We start from the raw sequence: 25,452 nt of genomic DNA, 5'->3' as shown, positions 1-25,452 counted from the left end.
ATGATAATTTTTTGCCGATTTTTTACCGATCGCCAGCGAGATTGGCTCGATTTTTTTGCCGATGCTTACTCTTGGCTTGTGCGAGAAAACTTTGCTGGAGATTACAACATGGTTGGCGGTGATCTGCTGACTATGATACACGTGTCTCCTGTCTGGTGCTTTGGATATCATTAGGCGACAAAGTCAAGCTGCGATTAAAACTTGATAGTCATACATAATTTTTGAAATGGTGCTTCGACATATTGACTATGTATGCACAACGAAGATTCCTTATTCGAGACAATTATAGAGGCTAACATAAATCGTTCGAGCTTGCAAGCTTTTCTTTAAACTTTTGATTTTGATGAATTTTATCATCTACAAAGTTTTTATAACTAGTATGAATTATCATACTATTGAGTAATGTACAATTCAAGTTGTGAACTGGAATGATGAGTTGGTAGAAGTTAATATCTAACGGAAGTTCATCTTAGTCGTTATCTGTGTTATTAAGAATACGTTGAATCTAAATTTAGTTGGAGAGTTATCTTTGATGTAAAGTATCAATGTGCAAGACGAGGAAACAGAGTAACTTTGATGAGCTTTTTGCGAAATTCTTTTTTTTATCGATTTATGCCTAATCGTTTCTTATCGCGCACACATATTATTATTATTATTACGTATTGTAATAAGCTGCTTATTACAAGTACTTTATTAGCTAATACGTAATAAAAACTATTGCTATTAAAATAAAAATTCATGTGACTTTTGAAAAATAAAAAATGTATTGATCTTAAATCTTAAACCATCATGAATGAAAAATCATCTCAGTATACGCATCGTAAGTTTTTTCTTATGCTCGGAAACGCCGTAATTTTTCTAATGATTTTATTTTTAAAAAATTTTTTTTAATGTTGCACTAAACATAGGTAGTGATGAATTTAAAAATTAAAAAAGTATTCAAAAAATTGAAAATCAAATGGCACTTTAGTCGTAAACAAATAGATAAGCAAACTTTAACTCAAGGATGAACTGAGCTGCAGAAAAGAAGATGCAGTGATAAATCATGAATAATACACAGTTAAGGACACATCGGCCATGGACACCGAGTTTTTTGTCATCAGATCATCCCGATCGGAGATTCTAAAGTCGGACTGATCTCCGAACTTGGTAACTTGGTTACGTAAAAGTGGTGGATAAAATATGCTCTCTTCCGTAAGGCCACTCACACCTGTCTTCGAAAGTTGTTGCGCTCAAGCTTTTATCAAAAATGGTACTTTTGGCAAAGTGAAGAAGTGTAAATTTTCCCCATAAAGTCAAAAAATCGTTTCTCTTTCAAATGGAAACAAAATGAAGCAGCTGAGTGGACACATCCTGATGCAAAATATACCCACCAGCTCGAGCGCGTACAAACAAAATTTACATCCTAAAAGACCCCCCCCCCAACCTCGACCCTTACAAACATGCCGTATTGTGTCTGTGGGACATACAAGCTGTAGTGGAGGAGCGACAAAACTTTTTTAATTTAGCATTTGGGCCGAATTCTTCGATGCCACTGACGAGACAGTAATTAAAACAATTCCCGTACGAGTTGGTATTTGTCTACCAGACCACTCGATCAGATTTGAGGTCCTCGAATGTTTTCGAGTTGTCTTCGTACTCCTATTTTTTGCGTTTTACGTGAAACTTATCGTTGTTTCGCAAATCTATTTCAATTGAGAATATCAGCGACGAGAGAAACGACCGTCTACTATTTTTTCGGCACTTTTTGTACATGAGACTGGGCGTAGTTTCACGGATGCGTCATTGAGTGGTGTAGTTACATAATTTTCACAAGGAAAAAAGAAACGAAGGTGAGAGTTTAAAGGTTTTTTTCGAAAGATTTTATAATTATCTCCCGCGTACATCAATAAGTTGTTGAGAGTCGAAATGAATTGCGTCAATGAATTTTTTAATTTTTTTTTTTTTTTTTTTAGTGAAAAACCTTTTGCGCTACGTCAAACTCTTAATGATTGATGTGCGACTTTCTGGCAGTAAAAATAGTCGTATCGTGGGTTGGCAAGAAAAAAGTTCAGGAAACACTGCTTAGCACTTTTTCCATCACTTTCATTTGTCCACAAGAATTATCACAAAAACAGTGTTTAATTCCGTTATTTTAACTCTATAAATGTCAACAAAAAAATGTTTATTCACGGTTTCTTATCCCCTGCACGAAGGATAAGAAAATTCATTAGTAAATATCATTTCTGTTTGTGATCATTAATTGCAATACACATCGCTGACCCTTTCGCAAATGCAAGGCGTCGTGAAGCCGATTGACTTTTTTTCGAGACTCATTCTCTGCCAACTGATCTATATAGTAACACATGTATTAAAGTGTAAGTTTTGTTTCATGATATTATTGTTCGGACATATTTTCATACGCACTGATAGAGCTCAATGTAGGCCAGGGCTCGAAAAACCCGCTGGCCTCAACCATCGATTAACGATTTCAATTTTTCCGCCGTCGTTGTTCCTCGATCACCTTTTTGTCGCCTCTCCTGGCAACCGCATTAGAATTCTCATCCAAGTATTGGCTGCTTAACGTCCTCTGGCACTCGTTTTCCTCGTAAATACTGTGCATACGGGTATAGCTCGATCGAAGCTCCCCTTGAAGTGCGACAACCGGCGGTACAGCGGCGTATCGAGCGTCGACTACTGCGAGGCGACTACTAAGCAGCTTTCCAACTGATTCAATCCAAAATTATCGAATGAGCTTCGGATGCGTTTGAAAACAATTTTCATCTTTGAAAACGATCAACGGGAAAAATTATGAAAAATCAGCAGTGTTATCATTCAACAACCCATTGTGTCAACGATGCTGGTGAAAAAAATTGACATCGCGATTCGCTGTAATATAAATTTATGGTTTTTGCGCAACTATTGCAATTTTCCATGACGGACCCATGCTTGCCCTATAACCTACGCAAAGTTACAACTCGATTTTCTCGTTACAGTCTCCGCGCCGCCATTATTATTGGATCACGAAGGGTTTTGTTCGGAGTTTCCGTTTGATCCGATTACAGCTGGTTATCGTGAAACAAAAAAAAAAATTCGACTTTACTCGAAAAATCATACACTTGTTTTCATCACAAGTTACGTAAGTTGGCGATAAAACGATCAACGTCTGCCAAGTTGGAGGGGAGAAAAAAAAAGGCCAGAAGTCTGACTACAAGTAGTCACGCGACTAGGTGTGTCAATGGGAGGATCGATCGACGCGAAGGATGGAAAATTAGTGGAGGTACTAAGACAGGTGCTGTAATGTCTTTGCGTGTTAGTAACATAAAAACACCGTACGATCATCACAATTACCGGGGCTGTATACCTGCCCATGTGGAAGGAAAGTTGCGAGGGGATGGAAACTTACTCACGAACATAATTGGCCGGACGGGGGGGATGGAAATAGCTGGTGATTTATCAAGGCGTACATGCTCACGTGAAAAAGTTTTCGCTTGGTTTCTAATCGTTTTACGACGGACAACTTAATGTTCAGCTCTGATTTCCGTGGAAAAATCGTGGAATCGCTGGAGATGAAAACGACTCATCACTTCCGGAATCATGGATGTGTTATGCAGTAAAGCTTTGTTGATTAATCATACGTACCCACTTTTTTTTGTTTATTAATATGGTAGCGTTTCAACAAACTTTCCATGTGGACAATAAGTATATACTTTAATAATGAGCATTTTTATTACCTGAATGAATAATAAATTATCGAGTTTCCAAACATCTTTACGTAATGTACATGAAATGCACATGAAGTAATGCTCGAAGTGAATTTTCGTGTATAGAAAATTAAAGCAGCAAAAAAGTTGTGGTAGGTGAAAGTATATTTTTAAACCACACATGAGCTTACTCAATGAAAGAGTTCAAAACTATAGATACAAATTTATGATAACTAGTTTAGAAGTTATGTAAATAATGTGCCGTCTGACAAAGTATGGTCTGTGGAATTTAATGTCCCGTTAAAGGATGCATTTTGATTGAAGACATGTTACATACTGATACATGGTGTTATGAGGTGAGGCTTTTTAAGTTAAAAGTTAATAAGCAAATCATACGGTCGTAGGAGTAGCACTGCATTTTATGTTCGAAGATTCTTTTCACAATCCTAAAAATAGTGTAGTATTTAGATTGGATTGTAATTAGTGGAAAAAAAGTTTTAAAAAAAGTGAAAGCTAGATTGCCAGATCTACCTTACGTAAGATACGTTGCCTATAATCTTATCCGCTGTAAAAGACACGTCTGAAGGAGTGCTAAGTATATCTGAGATGGTATCGCTAACCGATCGCAAACGGTAAAGTCCTTAAAGCATACGCGTGTATCTTGTAATTTATTACTTGCCCAATTTTTTACTCGATTGAATAATTTTTATTGAAACAATTAATTATTTCATGTACTTAATTTTTTACACCCAAAAACATTTTATTAATGCTACGGGTGGAATAAATATTATTTGAAGAAAGTGTTAATTAAATGAAAATGTACGTTATAACGTACTGTGTGCACAAAATGAATACTCCAACAGTCTCTTAGTGAAATTTACAACTTATTTGGATGAAAACAAGATTAAAATAAAATAAGTGAAGTTATATATTTGGTGAAACCACGAGGGAAAAGTTTAGCATTTCTTTTTAGATAAGACACTTTTCCTGAATACTAATAGTCTTGATTTAAAGTAGAGAGTTAAAATAATTTTCAATCCTCAAACGCAATGATAAATCGGATTTATGTTTATTTGTTCATTACAAAAACTAAATCTTCTTTTCGCCAACCATAAATTTTCAATCATATAAATTTAAATGTCGAGTCTCAACGAACTTTCATCATTTTCGTCAGCAACATACAATAGGATAAAAGTAATTGTTTTTCTTTAAAAAACAAAATAGTTGAATGAAAATCTGATCTAGAATTTTCCCCCCAGGTTTTTTTATTATTTTTTTTCCCCCAAATTGATCATTTTAATTAGTATCACATAACGTGTAACTATAGAGCTACTGACTAAAAAAGCACAAGCTACGTCACGTTATACTCTCAGAGCAATAATCAACTGATTACCCTCTTTTTTTTCTGTTGTGTGGTTTATCGCTTACTGAACTTAAATTAATAGTCACACTTTTTTAGAAAATGATGTAACGTACGTTTACTAAAAACCAAACTGTTCTAAAATGTTTATGTATTGAAATTCTCTTGTCTTGAATCATCAAAGCTTTTAGTTTATTATGAACAATTTAACACATGGCAATATTTGACACTTAATCGTATAGCTGTGCACTTGCACGGAATGAGTATAAAACTCATGAAAATTAAAATATTCCGTAGTTTTTATTTTCCAGTAAAATTAAGTAACTATGTGTACACAGCTTTGTTTCACAGCTTCGACGTCAGGGCATGAGAGTGCAGAGGGGAGAAGTTGATAAGTTTGACGAAAAGTCCACTAAAAGCTATTAAGACCGAAAAATAGTCAGGTGCACGTTGTCGTTTGAGTAATACGTCGCAACAAAGTGTCATAATATTGAAAACTAAATACATACAAGAACATGGAGAGGAAGTGCAAAAGTTGTAAAAGTAATAATAAAGACAGTATTCTTATTTATTCAATTTTATTTATTCATGGATCATCTCACCATCTTGGATCATAAAAAAAGCAATAAAATCGTAATTAATTGTTTACCTCACGTTAAAATAGACCTTTGTACTACAGTTGAGTTTTGTTTCGCTAATTTGTAAACACAAATACTATCTGGTGACAAAAATGCCGTATTACAATATTTTAAATCGACGTTTGTGAAAAATTATCAAGGAAAAAGGATAAAATACATTGTAATCATACCATCATTCAATTTTTTTGTTGCAGCTCAGAACAGCATTTGTTGTCACATTTACATTTGCCCGTTTCCTTAAAAAAAATTAAAAATCATCAGTACAATTATCATGAATGATGATAATCATCAAGAAGCAAAAAGAAACAAAAATCATAAAGGAAGCAACATTTGAAATTTTCATCGGTTCATTGTTATCATTGGAGCTGTAAAGTTTATTCAACCGTTTTCCAACGATTAAAGCATTTGCTTACAAAGATACTCTAAATAAAGATATTAAACTCGAGATTTATGTACTTATCCCCGACAACTATACCTCCTCACTTGTGTTACGCAAAAAAGTAAATAAGATTACAGTTTGTAATTTGAATATCGAGTACTCGCTGTCATATTAACAGAGTCCCCCTCAGATGTTATCGGAGTTCCAGCTGAGATAAGCTATAACGAGCGAAGAAACTCTTTTCAGACTCGCCATGGCTCGCATCCACGGTTTTACATGTTAAATATAGCATGTTGAAAAATTTTCAACAATAATTTACATAAAAAGTAGGCTTGAAAAAGTAGGTAAAAAACTTTTCAAATTGTATTACCATCACACGTACGCAACTATCGGTCAATTATAAGACTTAATAATTTTGCTGTCAATGTCAAGAAGAGTATATTCAGAAATTGAATGAAGAACTAAGCACAGAAAAAAGCACACGTACGTATACCAGCAGCGCAACGTAGGTGGGCGTGGGAGTACACCGCAAACGAGAACCACCGAGCCATTAAATAATCGAGGGACATGTTAAAGGTGGCTTGCGTAAGGTTACATTAACCCCGGGGCCCAACGAGGCGTTAAGTAACGCGCGAACTTGTTTTTTCCAACAGCTTGTGCGCACTCGATGCGCATATTGTGAGAGGAAATAAGTTTACGTGTATGCGTTGGCGTGTGCGTGGGAGAGACGAAGATAAAGCCGGTCTTTGGCGCAGTAAGAAAAAAGAGAGACAGGAATAAAGGAACGCGAGTATACGGGCGCAGTAGAAAGGAATAAAAGAAAGTCGCGGATGACGCGGCTACTCTCGCTCTCGCTCCGAACTTCATGCACTTACTTACGTGTGTGTGATTGTATGTATGCACGTGATCATCTCGCGGAACTTCCCCGGCAGAAGACTGCCATCGCGAGCTCGTGCGCACGGTTTGCGTGTGTATACGTTTCTCGATGTCCCGTATCGTGTATGGTATATATATGTACACCATAGACGTGCACTCTCGTGACTGTATTGCGCAAAACTTGAAATGCCTTGGAGGAGACTGTAACTATAATGGCTTTACGTGCTACGAGCGAGGTCGTGCACTTGCAAGTCTCGCGGATCGAATTTTAGATGTCTACGAGCCAGGTTGTTACGGTGTGGATGTATATTATATACGTATTGGCAGTCCCCACGTGAAAGTCCACGGATGATGATGTAGGCGCGCATTGGATAACGACGATGTTGGGATGAATAATCGGTATTGATGATTGGGCTGATTTATTCAAAAATGTCTTTTATTTTTTATTTTTTTGCTTCCTTGTGTCGAGAAAGCTTTTCACGAATGTTGAGATAACGCGTTAGAAATACATTCTCTTTACTTAAAAATAACAGCTTTCAACTGTACAAAAATCTTATTTTTCATTCCGAGGAATAATATTTGTCTCTGCTTTTTTGTACGGGAAATGTAGGATTACTTTGATCGAGAAAACATGAGGTGTAAGCATAATCAAGAAATCCGCAATAGTTCAAGGTGCCACGCATTCTAATCTCCACAAGTTTTAATTATTTTATTTTATGCCCTCCAATATGCTTATGAGAAATAGTAACTGGCTCCTTAAATTTTTTTTTTTTTCAGAGTTTTTACCACTCGGGAACCATTGAAACTTATTTGTAGTTATACACAGTTGTACGTCTTTGTGGGGCCTCAATCGTGAGGTCAGAATTACGGACAAGATGTAATTTTTCCCCTAAATCTCGATCCGACGAAAACACGCATGAGTAACATTTCCACGCTTTTATTTCTCCACAACATGGGCACTACACGCGCTGAAATCCAGCAGTTGGGGAAAAAAAAGAACTAGCTGGCATCTCGATTGCCTGTTCGCCAAGACCATTACCGTATCAAAGCTCGAAAAATTTCCCAGGATCGCGATAAATTTCAACCACGAAAATTCCAAGGCACACTCGACGATCGATCCTTTTCCACGCGGCTGTGTTATTTCCCCGCCGAAATCCCGCGAATAAATCATCTTCGCGCGTACACACCTCTTTCGTGGAGGTATAAGAAATCCCCCCGTGATTAATGCGAAGCTTCATGCCCGGCCTCCCGGTCGTCAGAAAATTAGATTCCCGCATAAAAGCCGAGATGGCCTATCGGCCATTTGTAACCGATACAACTCCACAGCTGTACCCTCGAATTTGCATCAAACTCTCAAGGCATATACGCGCACGCACCATTAACGCGTATCTCCGATTTCCATCGAGCGCTCGTGCGTGTACATGTACGGTTTGTAAGTTGTTAGGGAGATTTCACTCTCGGCGCTGCAGCTCCCCGGCCTCTTTAGGGCATGAAGGTCAAACGAGACTCTTACAGGATCGCGGAATTCTCCGACGAGAGTTTTGATTCAAACGCCACATCCGATGCACCGGTGATATTTCAAGCCTTGGGGCCTGTAGTTTTGGAAACGAAAGCCGGAGAGCTGTGCCTAAAGGGGCGATGCGTCAGAAGCTCCGTGTTGTGTATAGGGTCAAACGATTTTTCAGGTGGAAAGGGGAAAATTTCACGCGGAGGAAAAACTCGATGCCGATCTGTCTCGGAGGATTGATTTGTACATTTTGTCCCGAGAAATGACGGCCACGTGGGACCCGAAGAAAGTCGCTGCGAGAGTCTTGGAGAACGGATGGGAAAAAATAAAACAACTTTTTTTTTTCCCCCTACAGTCATCATTTACCGATTTTCGTCCGTCCAACCGGACAACGGTATCGGTGCCTTATAACTCAGGATCTCACTGTTACTTATGCCCAACGTGCACCCAATCCGAGAAAAATTTATGCATCTTCTAATTCGAGTATATCACAGTATTATTACCCGCGCGATATGAACCCACTGATTATCGTAAGTAAAGCTGTGGGTAAGCAACGTAATTACCACTTCCCGAAGCGCGAGAGGACTATGAGAATTTTAATCGAACTGTCCGATGCGTTATTTCTCGATGGATGAATCGTTTCCACAACGAAAGAGCATCGGAGGAAATGACTTATGGTACCGATAGTGGAGGGGAAAAAAAATTAATACATAAAACAAGCCGTTCCAGTTTGCGAGACGACATTGGCGGGTCCTGAAAATTTCATGAGCCGCACGCTCTGTCTCCCCGAGCCCAAAGAAAACACACGCTTGTTCTCGTACATGTGCAGTTATAAGAGTCTGTCGAAGCGACTACCACTGCTCTCTCTCTCGCTCTCGGTGTGGTCCGCGAATAATACGATATTTTGTTTGAAAAAAAAAAAAAAATGCCAGGAAGGGAAACAAAAATAATCGCGAAATAAACAAACAGCCTACTGCACGCGAGCAATGCATGGTTGTTGTTCATCCGACCAAATCGAGACTCACGAATCTGCTTACAATAACCCGAACAATGGTCACCGGCGTGCATTTTCGATGCCGTAACGGGCCAACGGTCACACAAACCAAACAAGCAAATACACGGGGAGTAGGTGAGAGGGGGGGGGCAGCTAATGCACCGCGGCAAACGAGCAAAGCGCAGCAGCAACAACGAGCGCCGAGGTGATTGTACCGTGAGCCGCAACTTTCTCACCGAGTGATCGGTGGTGTTACAAACGCGGAAGAGCGCCGGGTCGTCTAGTCTACAGGAAAGGGGGGAGGGGCCCCCCACGGTAGATTGTATTATCGAAGGGGGGGCCCCTTGAATATGCGCTCTCCGGGGGGGGGGCGGTGTTTTTCTTTGCGCGCGAGGTAGTTCTGGAACTATACTCCGCGAGTAAAGTCGCGAGTGCGCGATTCGAGGCGCAGGTTGTTACTTGACCGAGACAGAATTCTGGTGGTTAGCTTGATTGGACACTCTACTTCGAGGGCCGGGGTCGAGGTGACAGGTTAGTGCTGCTTACCGTTTTTTTACCGGATGCTATTATGTATGCATACAGTGTACCTAGTAAGGCACGTGGTTGATAAAAACCTTACGTAATAACGAACGGAAGAAATCTCTTTCGATCGAGCTTGCCGATTTAGGAAAATGTTCCTTTCTATCGCTTATGCAGTTACGTAAAAGTGCCACTCCCGTGCAGGGTAATGAACAAAGTGGGTGACTTTCGTCTCGTCCACGTATAATTTTCGCCAACGTAACTATACGTGTATTGATAGTTATATTAATGAAAAAACAAACAAAAAAAGCTACAGGCATGTTAACGCTCGTTTCCACGTGTCTTACCGTACTCGACTCTTTCTACTTATCAGTTTGGCGTGGAGTATAAAACGATGCAACGTAGATAAACCCGCACCTTTCACTCGGAGAGCGAATAAGTTCTACCAAAGATCAAAATCATTAGCTCAGGCAAAAATTGTAAGCCTATATACGTGGCCTGCTTGGTTTTTCAAGCTTTCGATTTCAAAATAACGCGGTTTATCGACGATTGACTGATGTACGAAAACAACTTAGTCACAGTGGATCCAAGTACTGGAAAAAATTTTTGTTTTTTTCTTTCTGATCAAACGTTCCGTAAAAAAAAAGAGAAAAAAATAACTCTAGACGTAATCCGTCCAACAATCACTCACTCGCACCGTAGAGGTACTCTATTTCCCCCCCGCAATAAAAACCAACTCGGCAAATTCCTTTTCCCAATCGGTCGCTCGGTATGTATGTACATGTATATACACGAGGCGTCAAGAGCTATTATATTTCGGGCTGCCAAGTTTGCTGTCAAGGCCAAACGCGTCCGGCAAACCGGTTGCTCGCCTGCGGGCCTTACTCTCCCTTTTCTCTCTTCCCCCTCGTTCGTATCCTTTTTGTTTCTTTATCGCTTATCGCGCTCGTCTTCATTCGTGCACGCCTGCGGAGAGTCGAGTTTCTCCCCTCGTAAGGAAAATAAAAGGGAAAAACAACGCCACGGTGTAACGAAGAGATGCAGCCGCGTACCGCTTGTTTCCCGGCGAGCGCCTGCGGTGCCGCGTAGAAAATGATAGTGCTGTTGGTACCACCGCTCGAGTGAAACCGAAAGTGAAAAGGGAACGAGCTAGCGAACGGTGAATCTCTCGCAAGGGTGATCCGATTCCCATTCGCTCGATCCCCGTGTCGTTGAACTCTCCCCGCGTGGGTGAGAAAAATCAGATACTCGCTCTAGTGACCGTTTCTTCATCTCGACTCTGTTTCCCGCTGCAAGCTTCAAGAGGGACGGACACGTAGCCCGGACCACGGGTGGCTGGCAAAACTTGGCATCGCAACGGCGACCGCAGCAGCGCGGGGTATACTACGAGAGAGAAAGAAATGCTGGGTATCGTCTCTACGTGGGTTAAATCGGCGAGCGCGGCGGTGAGTGCGCCCAGCGTGTATAATACATATTGCGTAGGGTCATCCTTCCCCTCTCTTTTTCGCTTCGTGGTGAGAACACGAGCGTATTTTATCAACGTGTGTCAGCTGTTAACTATACTTCTGCTTCCGTTGCCGCGCTTTTGGGTCGTTTGCGAGGTACAAGCTCCGAGTATATTAGGCGACCGGATGCGTGGAGCTCTGATGAAATCTAGTGTGGGAAATTTTCTTTTTTTTTTTTTTTTCATACTGGAGATGAGGAATTTGATGTGATTGTTGCTCAAGACTTACTGTCAGTTAGAAGTTCTCATCTTGAAATTAAAATCTTATTTTTTTTCGCACGTATTTACGATGATCCTTAAAATCAATCATTGAATATCCTCTTATTTCATTGTTGATGTGAACAGGGTATTCGGGTGCCAGTGGAATTTACGTGTTTTAAAAATAATTGAGTAAAGTGTTTTGTCATCCGTGACAGAAATAAAAGACTCTGTCGTTTTTCCAACAACGTACGAGGAAACACCTATATAAAAGTTATCATTTACGACTATAGCCTCGTAAACTGCAGAGTAAAAATGCAAAACAAAAAAATGGAAACAAAAACAAGAGAGCTCGTCTTGTGCGATCGGCCGATGGAAAAACATCTCCCAACCACTTATCAACGATACCCTCGCATTATCCTCGTTCTTTTTTTTTTTTTTTTTTTCTTTTTTTACGACACACGAGTCAGCCGTATAATTTCGCGTTTCCGATACCGTCCATCATCAAATATGACTGTAACACTCTTACGCGTAACACATCCGAATTGTAGTATACCATGCCGGCTGAACAATCAATTGCAGCATCGAGTTTTGCCGATGGTATAGTACAACGATCACTTCATTCGGTCAAACGCGAAAGAAACAAAATTTCAGCTCTTTTTCGTCCCCTTACCAAACCCCAAGTTGTAAAGTGTTGGTTACCTTTCCGCGTACTGCGCTCTTGGCGTGTACTTTGATTACACGTTTAATTGCATGGAATTACATTAATTTGATACACGCGCGCCGTCGGTCGTTGCATTTCGAAAGAGCGAAGGAAACGGGACGACACGCGTATAGGCATGTCTCGCAACCCACACCAGCGGCATTGTAAAATGCCCGTCTCATCATCCGCAACGGTGTACCCCGCAAAAGTCGGACGTACACCCATTTTTTCCGTCCCAGCTTGATTTTCCATCGTGTCGTCGCCAAAAGTGGCGGCGATAAACACGCCAGGGACTCGAAAGATCACGGCTACACGGGGAAGGAAAAAAACCAAGGATTGATACGCGACATAAATAGAGAGAGTGGCGAACAAGGCTGGGAGTAAAAAGCGCGTACGTGCCTAGCCTGGCGTACACGTATGAGCTCTCCTTTCCTTTTGCCTCCGTTGGACATTGGTTTTTCCTCCTGCGACTCGTGTCCTTTTTTTTTCGACATTCAAGGCTCACTCGCGACTTGAATTGCTCAATAACTAATCGATCGACTACTCTGTGCGACAATTGTTGTGTGCCGATACCAATTTTCGGTTCACATGCGACGCAGATTTTGTTTTCTTTCCCTCCCCCCCCTAAAACCATAAAGCTGGATGGACCGGTCCGGTCGGCTCATCCACTTGCTCGCGTGTTGTTCGTGCTGTGCAACAAAAAAAATACGAGTGCGGATCGATAAATATACCGATGATTCAGGCGTTTATTCTCTTGGGCGTCTATTTTTTCAGCCCGAGGATTTTCAATGCCATGCATAACTAACACATTGGGCGCGGCTTGATTAATGCGCTGGCGTTCAAGGGAGTTCAGAGTGAAAACGTAACTCTGCAAAGAGGAAAAACATGTATGTATGCGATTGGTGAATACAGCAAGTGTATTTTTTGAAGCTGCAGTATATAATGTGTTGTAGGACTTATTTGTCTAATTGTCGGGATTCGAGTTTAGTTTGGGAATTTGGGTTGATTAAATTTTAGCCGGCGAGCGCGGACGAGCTGGAGATGTATAGAGAGGGACACCGCACGGGGACAGGTGTAGGCTAATGCGAATTTGAGGAGAGCCATTTGAATTAGCTTGAAATTTCGCGGGATATATATATTCCCGTTTGGTGTATTATGCGAGTGCACTGAAATGCGTCCGTGATAATGGAAAAATAGTTGATGAGAAAAGGAGCGCGGGATTCCTTCGTAGAAACGATCGCTTCGATAATCGAGAGAAAATTCATATTCCCCCCCCCCCGTTGGAATACTTCGACATGTCGATTAGTTCACTCGCGATGATACTAACGTGTGTTCTACTCGTACTCGCATGAAATTGCAAAAATCCTTCCACGAAAAATTTAGCTCAACTCCGAAGGAAAAAGGGCCCAAATTGCCCGCTAGAAGAAAAAAAAAAAAAAAAAAAATTACTGTCATGCAATTGAGGGGCATCAAGGTCTAAGATACACATAAAACCACTAGCGCGGCTCTTATTAAACACACACACATACACACGCTTGCTGGATATACAGCAGCAGCACAAAAGAGGCGTGCAGTACAACGTAGCGCTTGGTCTCCTTCTCTCTGGGCCTTAATAGGAGTAAGAGGCAAATGTACACACACACACACGCACACGCACACTCACCAAGTATCTCCCGCTGTTACTAGAGCCGGCCGCAAAGTGTATAGTAGCGGAGAGTAGTAGACGCAACGACGCGCCGAGGATATATTTCGCAGCGGAGGCTCAGTTGCATCACTGAACTCCGGCTGCTCGTTGCGACTTTTCGCTTTCCTGTCGCCCGTCCGATCGACAATAATAGCAGTCGTTTTACCTGCCGCTGTGACGTCCGGAAGCGCTCGCGTGCAGTACAAACGTGCAGCTATTTTAATTTTTACTCTCCTTTGGTGCGCGAAAGATCGGCAAAAAATCGGTTCCCTCCTCCTGCTGTTGTTGCTCTGTGCATGCTTTTTCTCTTTGAATTTCTACGCGCGGTTAACGATAATTTTTTCTCTGGCTCGATCGTTTTCGCGCTTCCTAACCGATCGCTTGCCGATTTTTCGCTTCTCACGATTTTTGTGCGCGGCACGATTCCCCTCGGTTTGCCGTACGCAGTTGGACTTTCACTCTTTGCGCGAGACGGAAATTACTTAGCACCTCAATAAACCGTGTCGTGAATGGATAATCACATGGCTTTGTCCGCGTCTTCATCGCAAGCGCGGGCTTTGGGTGATTTTCCATTATGAGGACGCCGGGGGTGCTTATCGCGGATTAATATACGCGTACACGCGTTGCAACTGTTAATGAGACTTTACAATGGGATTATTACACGGGTGACCCTCTGCGATTATACTCTTATCGGGAATCTTGTATACTTATCACTTGACGACGGTTTAAAAAAAAAAATTTTTTTTTTACATATTAAGCACAGTAATATTTGTGTAAAATTATCCGTTATTTTAATGCTAATTCGTAAGGTTTGATTATACTACAGTATAGTATTGGTTGGGATCATATTCTAGAAAAAAGCACTGACATCCGGAAGAGTGTCCACAATTTAGTGTATTTTGTTTCAGAGTAAAAACAGCCTTGTATAAAAGTTTTGTCACGAAAAGGAGTTAAAAAATATTTTGTTGGTAGTATTAATAATTATCAAATATAGCTGAAGGTGCAAGTGAAACAAAAAAAAAAAAAAAAAAGGAACTGAAACAGTTTTTCGAAAAGCGAAGAAATCGCGGAGTGGACGCACATGTTCTGTAACATAATTATCCAATAGTATCATTACTCATGTCTAGACTGGAGAATGGAGTCATTGCAGGACCAATCGGGCTCACGACTTTGGTATTGAAATTTTTTGTTGCTAATTAATCATACGACTCTCAAGTTTTTTTAATTACTTTTTAGCGAAAAAAAAAATGAAGCTTCATAAGGTTTTTGTAGTACAAGAAAAAAAAAGTATAACACTAATAAAAGTCATCAAATGAAAATACTCATGTTCAAGAATGGAGTAAGGAATTGCGACTAAAGTACAGTTTTCGTTTAATAAGCAATGAAATTATTGGTAAACCGCCAGAGCGTCCGGTCGTAAAGAACGAAAATGACAGCGGCACTCGAACGGCGATTGAAGAAAAAAATCACCCTCCCGACGGAGGCGCTGAAAAATCCAAGAAATGAATAGAAGCTTCCGGGAAACATCCCGCGACACGTTTTATGGGTCAAGCAAATGACCAATGAACTTGAAACAGGCAATCTGGTATACGCGCTCCCCGTTTGTTGCTACTTTCTTTGCTCGAGTCGTTCGTGTGCAGTGTTTACCCACGGAAAACCGAGAGAGAGACTCCATTAAACGGCTGTCTCGAGTGCAGGGGGGGAAAAAAAGATCCGAGAGAGCGCTGGGAAACGCGCTGGGCCGATCTTGATCACGTCCAGTTGGATATAATACTCTCCTTGCGAAGGTACGCGTATGTATATGTACGGCATTCAAAACAAAGCCAATTGTGAATACAAATCCGAGGCCGGTGCACTATCAGGCGTAATTGCCCTATTAACGTCGGTCAATTATTTAGTCCCCCCCCCCTTTCCTATATATATACATCCAAACAGACTCGTTATACTAGTGATGATCGTTAAGGTGACAGATAATCATATACACACGAGAGAGGGAACAAAAAAAAAGGGTAAACTAAATGCACTATGCTCATTGTGTACGGACGGGCGCGGGTAAAAAATGCTTACATCAGCTTCCTCGATGACAATCAATAAAAATAATCACCCAGGCGCATAATAATATATGTACCAAGAGGTCTCTCCGGGACGAGTATTGAGAAATCATCTTTTATTTTTTTTTCAACAATACCAGTCACGCGAACGACGCACTCTGTCCTCGTGGACTCAATGTACGGACGATAAATTGGTGGTTGTGTTGCAGCAAGAGAAGCCGCTCGAGGTGGACAAAAGCGCCAAAGGAGGCAGCCTTGGTCCGGAAAGCCCCGGTGGCCGCGAGCGCACGGACAGCGGCTGCTGCAGCTCGTCCGTGCCGACCAGCGACGAGGAGGAGACCGCGGCCATGCCCGAGCCCAAGGGAGTCGCGCCCCAGGAGGAAGGGGGTGATGGACTCGCGGACGACGAGGAGCTGAGCCTGGACCTCGACCACGTGCCCGACGAGGTGCTCGAGTACGCCAGGACCCAACTCGGGGAAACGGACGAGGTCAAGTGCCAGACGGTGCACGAGCTCCGGGAAATGATATACGGTGAGCACGCGGTGTTAGCGCGCCGCTTGACTTATGGCCCCTCTCGTGTGCAGTACTTTGTGTGTACTCACGATAGGTCGCGCGTCTGACTATGACCCCGGATTGGCCTCGATCGCGATCTTTTGCGTGTGTCCCGTAACTTCTCCCTCCTTTTTTCATCCTGTATATAGCCACGCATCCAAGTATAGGTGCACCGGGAGAAAATATGCAAACGGCCAACAAAGGTGTAACCGATGGCGTGCGCGTTACGATTATAAAGTCTCGCTTTGCCGTGAGAAGGAAAGAAGGGGGAAAAGCGCTCGAGTCGGAAGGTATTTAATTACAGCAAAAGGGGGCCTCTCCCCCCCTGCGCTATTGTTTATCATCGGTGGCAGAGAGAGAGAGAGAAAGAGTCCAATAACTCTCGTGGTCTGGCCTCGATGCCGTGGCGGGAAGAAATCGGCATACGAGAAAGACCGGCGTGTTTTTCCAGAGCAAAGGAGGAAGGGAGGGATTTTCCTGGGTTTAATCAGATTTTCGAGTTAAAAGTTACCATTTTTTCGTTCGGTTCTTCCCCCTCCCACCTGTGTGCCATAACTCGCTGCGCTCCCCATGTAACGGTACGCGGGTGAATTATGGGGCCTCGGTGCACACCCGTGTGTATATCGCGCGGACGGTGTGGATCTAACGAATCCATCCGATGAGATATAGACCGCGCGTTGGCTTATTGATTCCCTGGGAGCGTATTATCCGGGGCGTCTTATCAAAAGTTATGGCGGGCACACACACCTGGGTATAATGTACCTGCGTGCACCTATTTATGACGCGAGCGACTCGGTTAATGTTTATCGCTCTATTGAAAATGGTCCCGAGTGAGTCGTAAAATTTCATTGAGCCCGCGATACGTGTACACAACTGCGCCGGGTGCTCGGTCATACGAGGGTGCGTTGGGATATACGAGTCGTGATTTTTCATTTGTTTTTTTGTCGCCGAGCCGGGGAGCCGTGGTATTTTGGCGCTCGAGGTTGTGGCGTTGCCAATTACTTTTTTGAGTATTCAAACAAAGCAAAGTCTGTCGGCGTGGGCGATTCGGTTGAATGCCAGTACATGAGACTCGTATACTGCCTACTTTTTTTCCTATTGCGTAACCATGTAACATTTTTGTCCCCTTACTACCATGAAATTCGTTTGAATATCTTTTTCATCCCCAAGTATAGTGCAGCAGATGATGGTCCGCAATATCTGACTACGTGGTTGAAAAAAAAAAAAAAAAAATATCCGTGTCCTAGAGTAAGGCCCAATTTGTTTTTCCACCAGCAAACCCGGTGAAACAGCGATCTCTCCGTCGAAAAAATATTTAAGCTGTACGCGCAAATTTTCCCATCGAGGTTATACAGGTAAAAGCACTCAATCCTCCTCATCCGCGTGCGCTATCGGATCCTCCTGGCGCGACATTTTGGGGACGCGATCGGCACCCGCGAATAAATAAATAACCCCCAGCGCGGATCGGCAGCACCTCGGACTTTTCTCCTTTTTCAACGAGCAAGGACACCAACGTTTCTCTGCGCGCGAGCGATAGGTCGTACGTGCCATTCAAACGCGAACTGGTTAGCCTAGAAAAGCCGCGTTGGCCGTGTATCGGCGTTACCAGGTATTCCGCAATCGGCTGTATGTTGTATGCGCTCCGGGGGAAGCACGTGCGCCATCGTGGGCTCGGTTTTATACACAGTAGGGCTGGGTCAGCGTTATCTCCTTTTTTTTTTTTTTTTTTTTTTTCCAACGAAACAATGGTCCCAGATACTGGAAGGGACATTTATATATATCTTTTGGGTCAAATAAACTGCCATGCAGAGTCGGATTTTCGCAATTCACGGACGATACGCATTCCTGATAACCGCGACACGAAAGTTATTCGTGGCATGGTTTTTTTTTTTTTTTCCTTCTCTCCTTCCAAGAGTCGTAAAGCTTGTAAGCGCCGGAGCTCGGTCTATTAGTCTCGAGTGAGAAATAAATTGAATAGCTCCGTGAGATCGAGGATTCATTATTCGATGCAAATTAACAATCACATAACAATAATAATGGTAACAAGAAATGGATTACCCTTGGTACATACATATAATAGGTATAACATACTGCATGTGTATATATTTTTCTTTTCTCTGCACGTCTCTTGTTGCAGAACGAGGCGAGTGCCTGCCCCACCGAATGGACGACGACTTCCTGCTCAGGTTTCTACGGGCCCGCGATTTCAATGTCAACCGAGCCCACCGACTGGTAAGTGTTTGCCCATGCACTCTACCATTGGCTTGGTAATTGAATGCTGATGGAATTTCTTTTTTTTTTCATTTTTTTTTTTTTTTTTGAGCTAGTATTTCAATTTGACGGGTTTTCGCCGCGGGGAAGTGAATAGGATTTCGGTTGATTGTGCATGGATTGCAGGAACGACGAGTTACGTTTCGCCGACGGCGCTGCCTTATTTGCTCGAGGAAAACGGAATGATTTTTCATCGGGACTCGGTCGAGTGATTTTTTGCTGAATTAATACTCACTCCCGCCGACACAGCACAAAGTATGCAAAGCAGATTGTATGTACACGCGTTGGGGTAACAAACAAAAAAAAACTTGACAAAAGTAACAGAGACGATTAAGTTGCAAAATCACGTTATAAGTATTCCCGCTCGGCCAGTCGAGCGCGCCCTCGTCTAGTTGGCGATTTTTGCCCCGATTGTTCAGTTTTCGCTTCGTATGATCCGCCCAACGGGAGCTCAACGAACCCATCGCGCGAACCGAAACACTATACACCTCCCCGGCATCTCCTTCACCGCCACCACCCGCACACATGTACATCCATAATATGTATACACGTGCACCAAACACGATCCACGCGCGTAATATTGATTTACGAGCAAAGAGAAGTGCGCCGGCTGTACGGAAGGGCGGCAGGGGGGGGGGCTTGGGCGCGGCATTTGGTACACACTCACGTATGTGGCTCGGGGTATCGCTATTTTCACGCTCGGAGGGCGGACGCACAGTTAACGCTGCAAACCTAATTTGTTAATGGGCTCGTTTCGGTCAACGTGTCCCTGTGTGCCCGTTGGTTCGCTCCCTCGTAGTAAATTTTATTCGACAGGTGTATCGGCGAGTGTTTGAATAGGCTGGCACTTGTTTATTGTCCCCATTTGGCAAATAGTCCAACTATATATACTTCGATCGAGTAATCGCGAAAAACTCGGAAAACGGCTGTCTCGCGGGGCTAATCGTGCCATTTGGGAGGAGGAGGAACAAAAAAAATAAACGACCCGCTCGGTGAAGCCAGCGTATTAAGTACACGCACGCGTATGGAGCATCGGTCTACGAGTAACAGTCGATTACGGGGCCCGAGGCTCGTTGCTTCGCGGGAATTTGAAAAATCGCGTGTCCGTGGTCTTTCATCGGATAAAATGAGGATTTATCGAGTAAGCCCATCGGCCATCTCTCACTCGATAGCCGAAGGAATCTTTTTTCCGGGGCACCGAAGCCGATGTAATTAATATTTACACCGCGGTGGTAAATAATTTTATCAATTATACCACGCTCCTACTATCTACTAGTCGATGCTTATCGAAATGGGTTTTCTCGGCGGTACGAGGACTTTTTTAACACCTTGTACAACTCGAGGATGAACTAATGCGCGCGCCAGCGAGGTCCATCTATCGTGTCCCGTGGTATTCGACCAGAGTCCCAATAGCCCCGTTGTTGCGATTGGAAAAAAAAATGCACGCTTGTTTTATCCTATCGAACCGAAATGATCGCTTGGTAAATATCTCCGAGCCTAACAGACCTGCATACCGCATCGGTGCTTAAAAAAAAAAGACAAAAAAGAAACCGCGAGCCATAGTCGTGAGCAATAACAACAGCTATGGAGCCGTGTCAAGGTGAGGCGCAGCGTCACGAAGAGACAAGAGAGAGAGAGAGAGTATACCTGTGAGCGTGTATATATATATGTATGACTCGTAATTCGATCGTATTACGGCTCGTTTGCCATTTGCTACTTACGCGCACGACAGAGGCGCCGCGCGCTTCGGCAATCTTTCATGCACCCCTGTCTGGTGGAAAAGACGGGACTACCAGCGCGAGGTTTATTTATTTTCACTTGTTTTGGTATTATTTTTACGACTAGTAAGTAAGTATGTTTTTTTTTTTTTTTTCCATTCACATGGTTACAAGTGCTTGCCCGCAGTTGATTAGTTTCCCCCTCCACACATCTGCTCGTAATGATTTAATGGCCATGGAAGATTTCCCGTGCATCATTTACGGGGCATCAAAGAAATAAGAACCGATATGCTGTAGCTCGCAATTACCATCCGCGCATATATATGCATACTGTGCCGATCGCGGTGTGATAGATAAGGATAGTCATCTAAGGCTGTGACCTCCCCAACAATAACAACATTACCAGCGTGGGGGGAAAAAAAAAAAAGAAACTTGGGGGGCGACCGATAAAAGTTTTATCCCCCGCTTGCACGCGGCGACCGCGATTTACTTTTCCGTGGGTGTATATATGGCGAAGCACTAAACCGATCCGTCCCGAGGAACAACGCCACGAGGAAAAATCATCGAGTACAGTTCCTTCGCTCGAGGAGCAAAACACGTCCGCTTGTACCTGCACTCCTTGTACGTAGCACTAACGACGCGCGAAACGTACCCTTGTCGTTCATTGATCCTCTCTCCGAGGCCCCGTCAGCAGCAGCGTATAATATACGTGTACAGAGTACCTACAAACACGTACACACTTGCCGAAGCGAACGCACGCGAGCGCTGGAATTAATTAGAAACAGCAGCGATATATACGACACTACACCGTGTATATATAGTTATACGGACGCCTACGTGTGTTGTACCCGATGTGTGGAGGCTTTTTTATTTCGCCTGTATCTATCTCTGGGACAGATCTTCTCGCGCCTGTACAGCGGCAGAGTAAAATTTATTTATCGGCGCACGGTGCCACCGTGAAAGTATGCGTCCCCGAGTATTGTACGGGTATACACGCGGGAGATCGGTAAAAATCGGTTCGGCAGAGAGAAAGTTTCGAGAGCGACGGCTAATGGTCGTGAGCGCATACAAGGAGTAAGGAACAATGAGTGTGCGAGGACGCGCGCGTGACGCTCTAATTGGAGGGAAAAAGTATAACCTACAGGTGTCCCCTTAGATGCTCGACGACGGATCAAAAAGGACATTTGCTTCGGCTTATGGCGATAACGAAGGGAAGAGCTAATTTTTTGGTTTGCTCTCCTACTCGACGATTCCAGGGGATATCAATCTGTTGTGCATAGCCAGCCGAAATAGGGAGGCTCTGATGCGATTTTCCCCGTGAGCACCTATAATCGCATAACCGCGCGATCGAATTTCCAAACGCGCCAACGTCACACCTCCGCCTACGCGCAAACGCCACGGAGTAATTGACGCGTTGTGCCGACGAAGCGCCCGTAATTTCCTATTCGTTTCAGGGATGAAATTTTAGTTTCCATTGTAAGCTCTTCAACGTGGATGAACGGGTATCGGATTTTTTTTTCTCCAAAAATTTACACGTAATTTACACGATCGCTGAGATGCCACGTTCATACGTGGACGCAGGAATGCGATTCAATTTCACCTTTGTTTGTTCATCCCCGTGGGAGCGGAGGGCATCAACAGGCGATTCAAAAGCAACGATTGATTGACCACCGGGAAACGCTCGTGGGAGCCGATGTACGGCGTGACGAGAGTGCGTTATCGAGATTTAGTCCCACGATAATCCTTGATGGCGCATTGTGACGTGCTCTGGGTTATTGGAAAATCAGACGATCGAAATTGCGTGTGTTGGACACCTATTGGGTCTTTACTCAACCGCGAGGCGGGTGAACAAAACTCGTCCTTGAGAGTTACGCGGACGCGCACTCCATCACCGGCTCGATGAATTAACTATACGCAACCGTGCCTCGTCGATGCTACACGTAATCCGGCTCACTCTCGCTGATTCGTCGCACCAGTAGCACACCTAATGTTCCAAGATGTAAAACCTACCCGGTACTGAAAATTACAACAAAAAAAGGAGAATATCCATCTATAGACCCGGAAGTGGCTGCGGAAAACTGGCCTCCTTCGACCAGAGGGGGGTTCGTAAATTATTATTATTCGCAGCAGGGGTGCGTCGTGGCGTAATTTACCGCCCAGCTCTTTCGCTTATCCCGCTAATGTACGGCTGTACGTGTACATAAATTTTTCACCGACGCGCGTGTCTGAATTCGTGCGTCTTGGAATTTTTCTCCTCCTCCCCTTTGGCTCGTGCTCTCGAACAACGTCCGCGGTTTAAGTAATAATGGACAGGGCCCGCCTTGTTTCTTAATGAACTTCGGAAAGCACTTGCGGCTAATTAATAATGTACAGAAACTTATTTTTGGCTCGGAAGAAAAATCGGCCTCAAAGCCGAGCAATGGGTGGATCCTGGAACGAAGAAAAAAAAAAATAGTTGATTCATATTGAATCGCCAAAATATAAGCGCCGATCGATTCGCAGATAGTCCGCTACTACACGTTCAAAGAGGAGCACCCGGAGATCCATCAGAACGTCAATCCCGTGGAGATGAGGCACATCGGCGACGACGACATAATGACCGTACCGGCGTATCGTTCACCCTGCGGCAGGCGGATGATGATCTACAGGATGGGCAATTGGGACCCGCGCAAGTACTCGGTCGAAGAGATATTCAAGGCCACTGTCATCATACTCGAGCTCGGCCTGTTGGAGCCGAGGGCACAGATACTCGGTGGCATCGTCATCTTCGATCTCGAGGGCATCACCATGGCTCACGCGTGGACTGTCACGCCTCAGGTATGATTCTTTTTTTTTTTTTTTTTTTTTTTTTTTTCTTCAATATCCTTTATTGTGATTGATGAGGTTGCCAAAGGGGATGATAAGGGAAAAAAACTATTCTTCATTATGTATGGGGGTACTGTGCCACTTGGTACTCAATCATGCTACGGGAAATTGAAAATCCAATCAAAATTGTTTTTGAAAACAATGAATGCTTAATCAACGGAATTTCTCCTTGTCCTCGGGGAATTGATATCCACGTATTTCACTGTTTTGAAGTAAATATACACCGCTTGGACCGTTGAAAATTTATATTAATACAGATCACAATGAAACTCGATTTCGGCTCGTTTGTAGCGTACAAATACGCGAATCGGAAAATATGATTCGTATACAATGAAATTTTCTCGAAATACTCGTACGCATGTAAATGAAAATTTGTTATTTATATAAGTATTACTCTACAATTGTTAACTGTGCGTGCGTTCAAATATAAATTTCGAGCTTCGTCGTGTGAAACTGTTTACACGCCCCGAATAGTATTAGATGCACAGTAAAACTCATTATACGCGTGTTATACGGCGACAGGCACGCTCTCAAACGTATTCAATTACGACGAAGCTGAGCACCTGAAACTTTGCTTTTGAGCAGCTGCATCGTACTGAATTTTGCATCGAATTTCATCAAAAATGAGTTTGCGCCTATAGCTTCATGAACCTTTTCCTTCTCGAGCACTCGAGAGAAAGTTTCATTTGCCGAATGGGAACATAAATTTTTATCCCCTCTTCTCGTGTATACGTCAGCTTTTTTTAGGCAAATATCATGAATATTGGTGTTTTAGCCCGAATGAAGAAGAAGAGAAAGATTTTTTTTATTTAAAAAATAACCAAGAGCTAATTTAATGTTGAGCATGAACATTCAAGTGTTTGCCGTAATTGTAAGACCTTTTACTGTCACAATGATTTGGGAGAATATTTTAAATACAAAAAAAGTTACGTTTTTTTACGAGGAAAATAAAAAAAAAAAACCAATATTAAATATAAATTCTCAACAATAGGTAGCGAGCATCGTCCTGTCGCTAATAGTGGCGGCATTCCCGATGACAACTTACGCCATCCACATCCTCCACCAGTCCTGGATCTTCGATACGATGTTCGCAGTATTCAAGCCACTGATGGACGCCCGCATGAACGCCAAGATATTCTTCCATGGCTCCAACATGGAGAGCCTCCACAGGCACATACCACCGGAATACCTGCCGAAAAAGTACGGCGGCACGCGCGAGGAGCTGCCGTACTACAAGTGGATCGATGCCCTGGGCAACGACCCCCGCGTCGTGAAGGAAATGAAGAGCTTGGGCTACGTTATTCCAGACGACATCGGCAAGGAAATCAAAACTAAGAAGCTCTAGTGGGCCGCTACTCGGTTTGGCTCATTTTTCGCGATTCTATTGTGTTGTTTACTTTTTAAGGGTTTTTCTTTTTTTTTTTTTTTTTTTTTTTTTTTTACTGATTCAGTTGAATCAATGATAGAATAGGTTATCTTTGCTTCAGCTTTTAGACTTATTTAATATTTGATATTTAATATTTGACATGCGTATTGTAATTGATTTTCTTTTGCCTGATGTGTGATATTTGAGGAAAGATTATTAATCACTTTTTTTCATCTGTTTTCAAACTAACGCGCAACAATTAGGAAATATCTTACGAGTAACAATTAGGATAAGAATTTTTTAACTGAATATATTTGAACTACCTACATCAAAATAACATATGTATACAAAGCAAAAAAATTGTATTTTTTATACAAAAGTTACGGAAAAACTATTTTTTATAACAATTTGACGTGAAGTATCAAAATAATTATATTTTGTATGGATATTAAAAACTGTATAAATTTTACAACATTAATTGTACCGTACTAGTCTAAAAATAATAGTAACAATAATAATAACAACACAAATAAATGATATTAATGACAATAACTGAACGAAGAATCGACTTGAAACACATGTGC

General features: G+C 42.7%; 2 protein-coding genes across 2 annotated transcripts in view; both read left to right on the top strand.

Annotated features, from left to right (window-relative positions):
• LOC106642576 (alpha-tocopherol transfer protein-like) overlaps nucleotides 1–5,960 on the top strand; it is a 29,212-nt gene extending 23,252 nt beyond the window's left edge. The window contains exon 7 of the mRNA XM_089594832.1: nucleotides 5,876–5,960. Coding sequence (XP_089450958.1) covers nucleotides 5,876–5,960 — 85 coding nt within the window. The remainder of the gene's footprint in view (nucleotides 1–5,875) is intronic.
• Nucleotides 5,961–15,066: 9,106 nt separating this feature from the next.
• Nucleotides 15,067–24,847, top strand: LOC106642541 (alpha-tocopherol transfer protein). The gene is made up of 5 exons (XM_014357353.2): nucleotides 15,067–15,218; nucleotides 16,306–16,627; nucleotides 18,786–18,880; nucleotides 23,140–23,454; nucleotides 24,494–24,847. The coding sequence occupies exons 1-5, from the start codon at nucleotides 15,165–15,167 to the stop codon at nucleotides 24,845–24,847; spliced, it is 1,140 nt and encodes a 379-aa protein (XP_014212839.2). The 5' UTR covers nucleotides 15,067–15,164.
• Nucleotides 24,848–25,452: the final 605 nt, after the last annotated feature.

The sequence above is a fragment of the Copidosoma floridanum genome, unplaced genomic scaffold (assembly GCF_036245765.1).
Source record: "Copidosoma floridanum isolate Cflo_tuat_1 unplaced genomic scaffold, Cflo_Japanese_pri ptg000021l, whole genome shotgun sequence".
Taxonomy (NCBI): domain Eukaryota; kingdom Metazoa; phylum Arthropoda; class Insecta; order Hymenoptera; family Encyrtidae; genus Copidosoma; species Copidosoma floridanum.
This window is presented reverse-complemented; position numbering and strand designations above follow the sequence as displayed.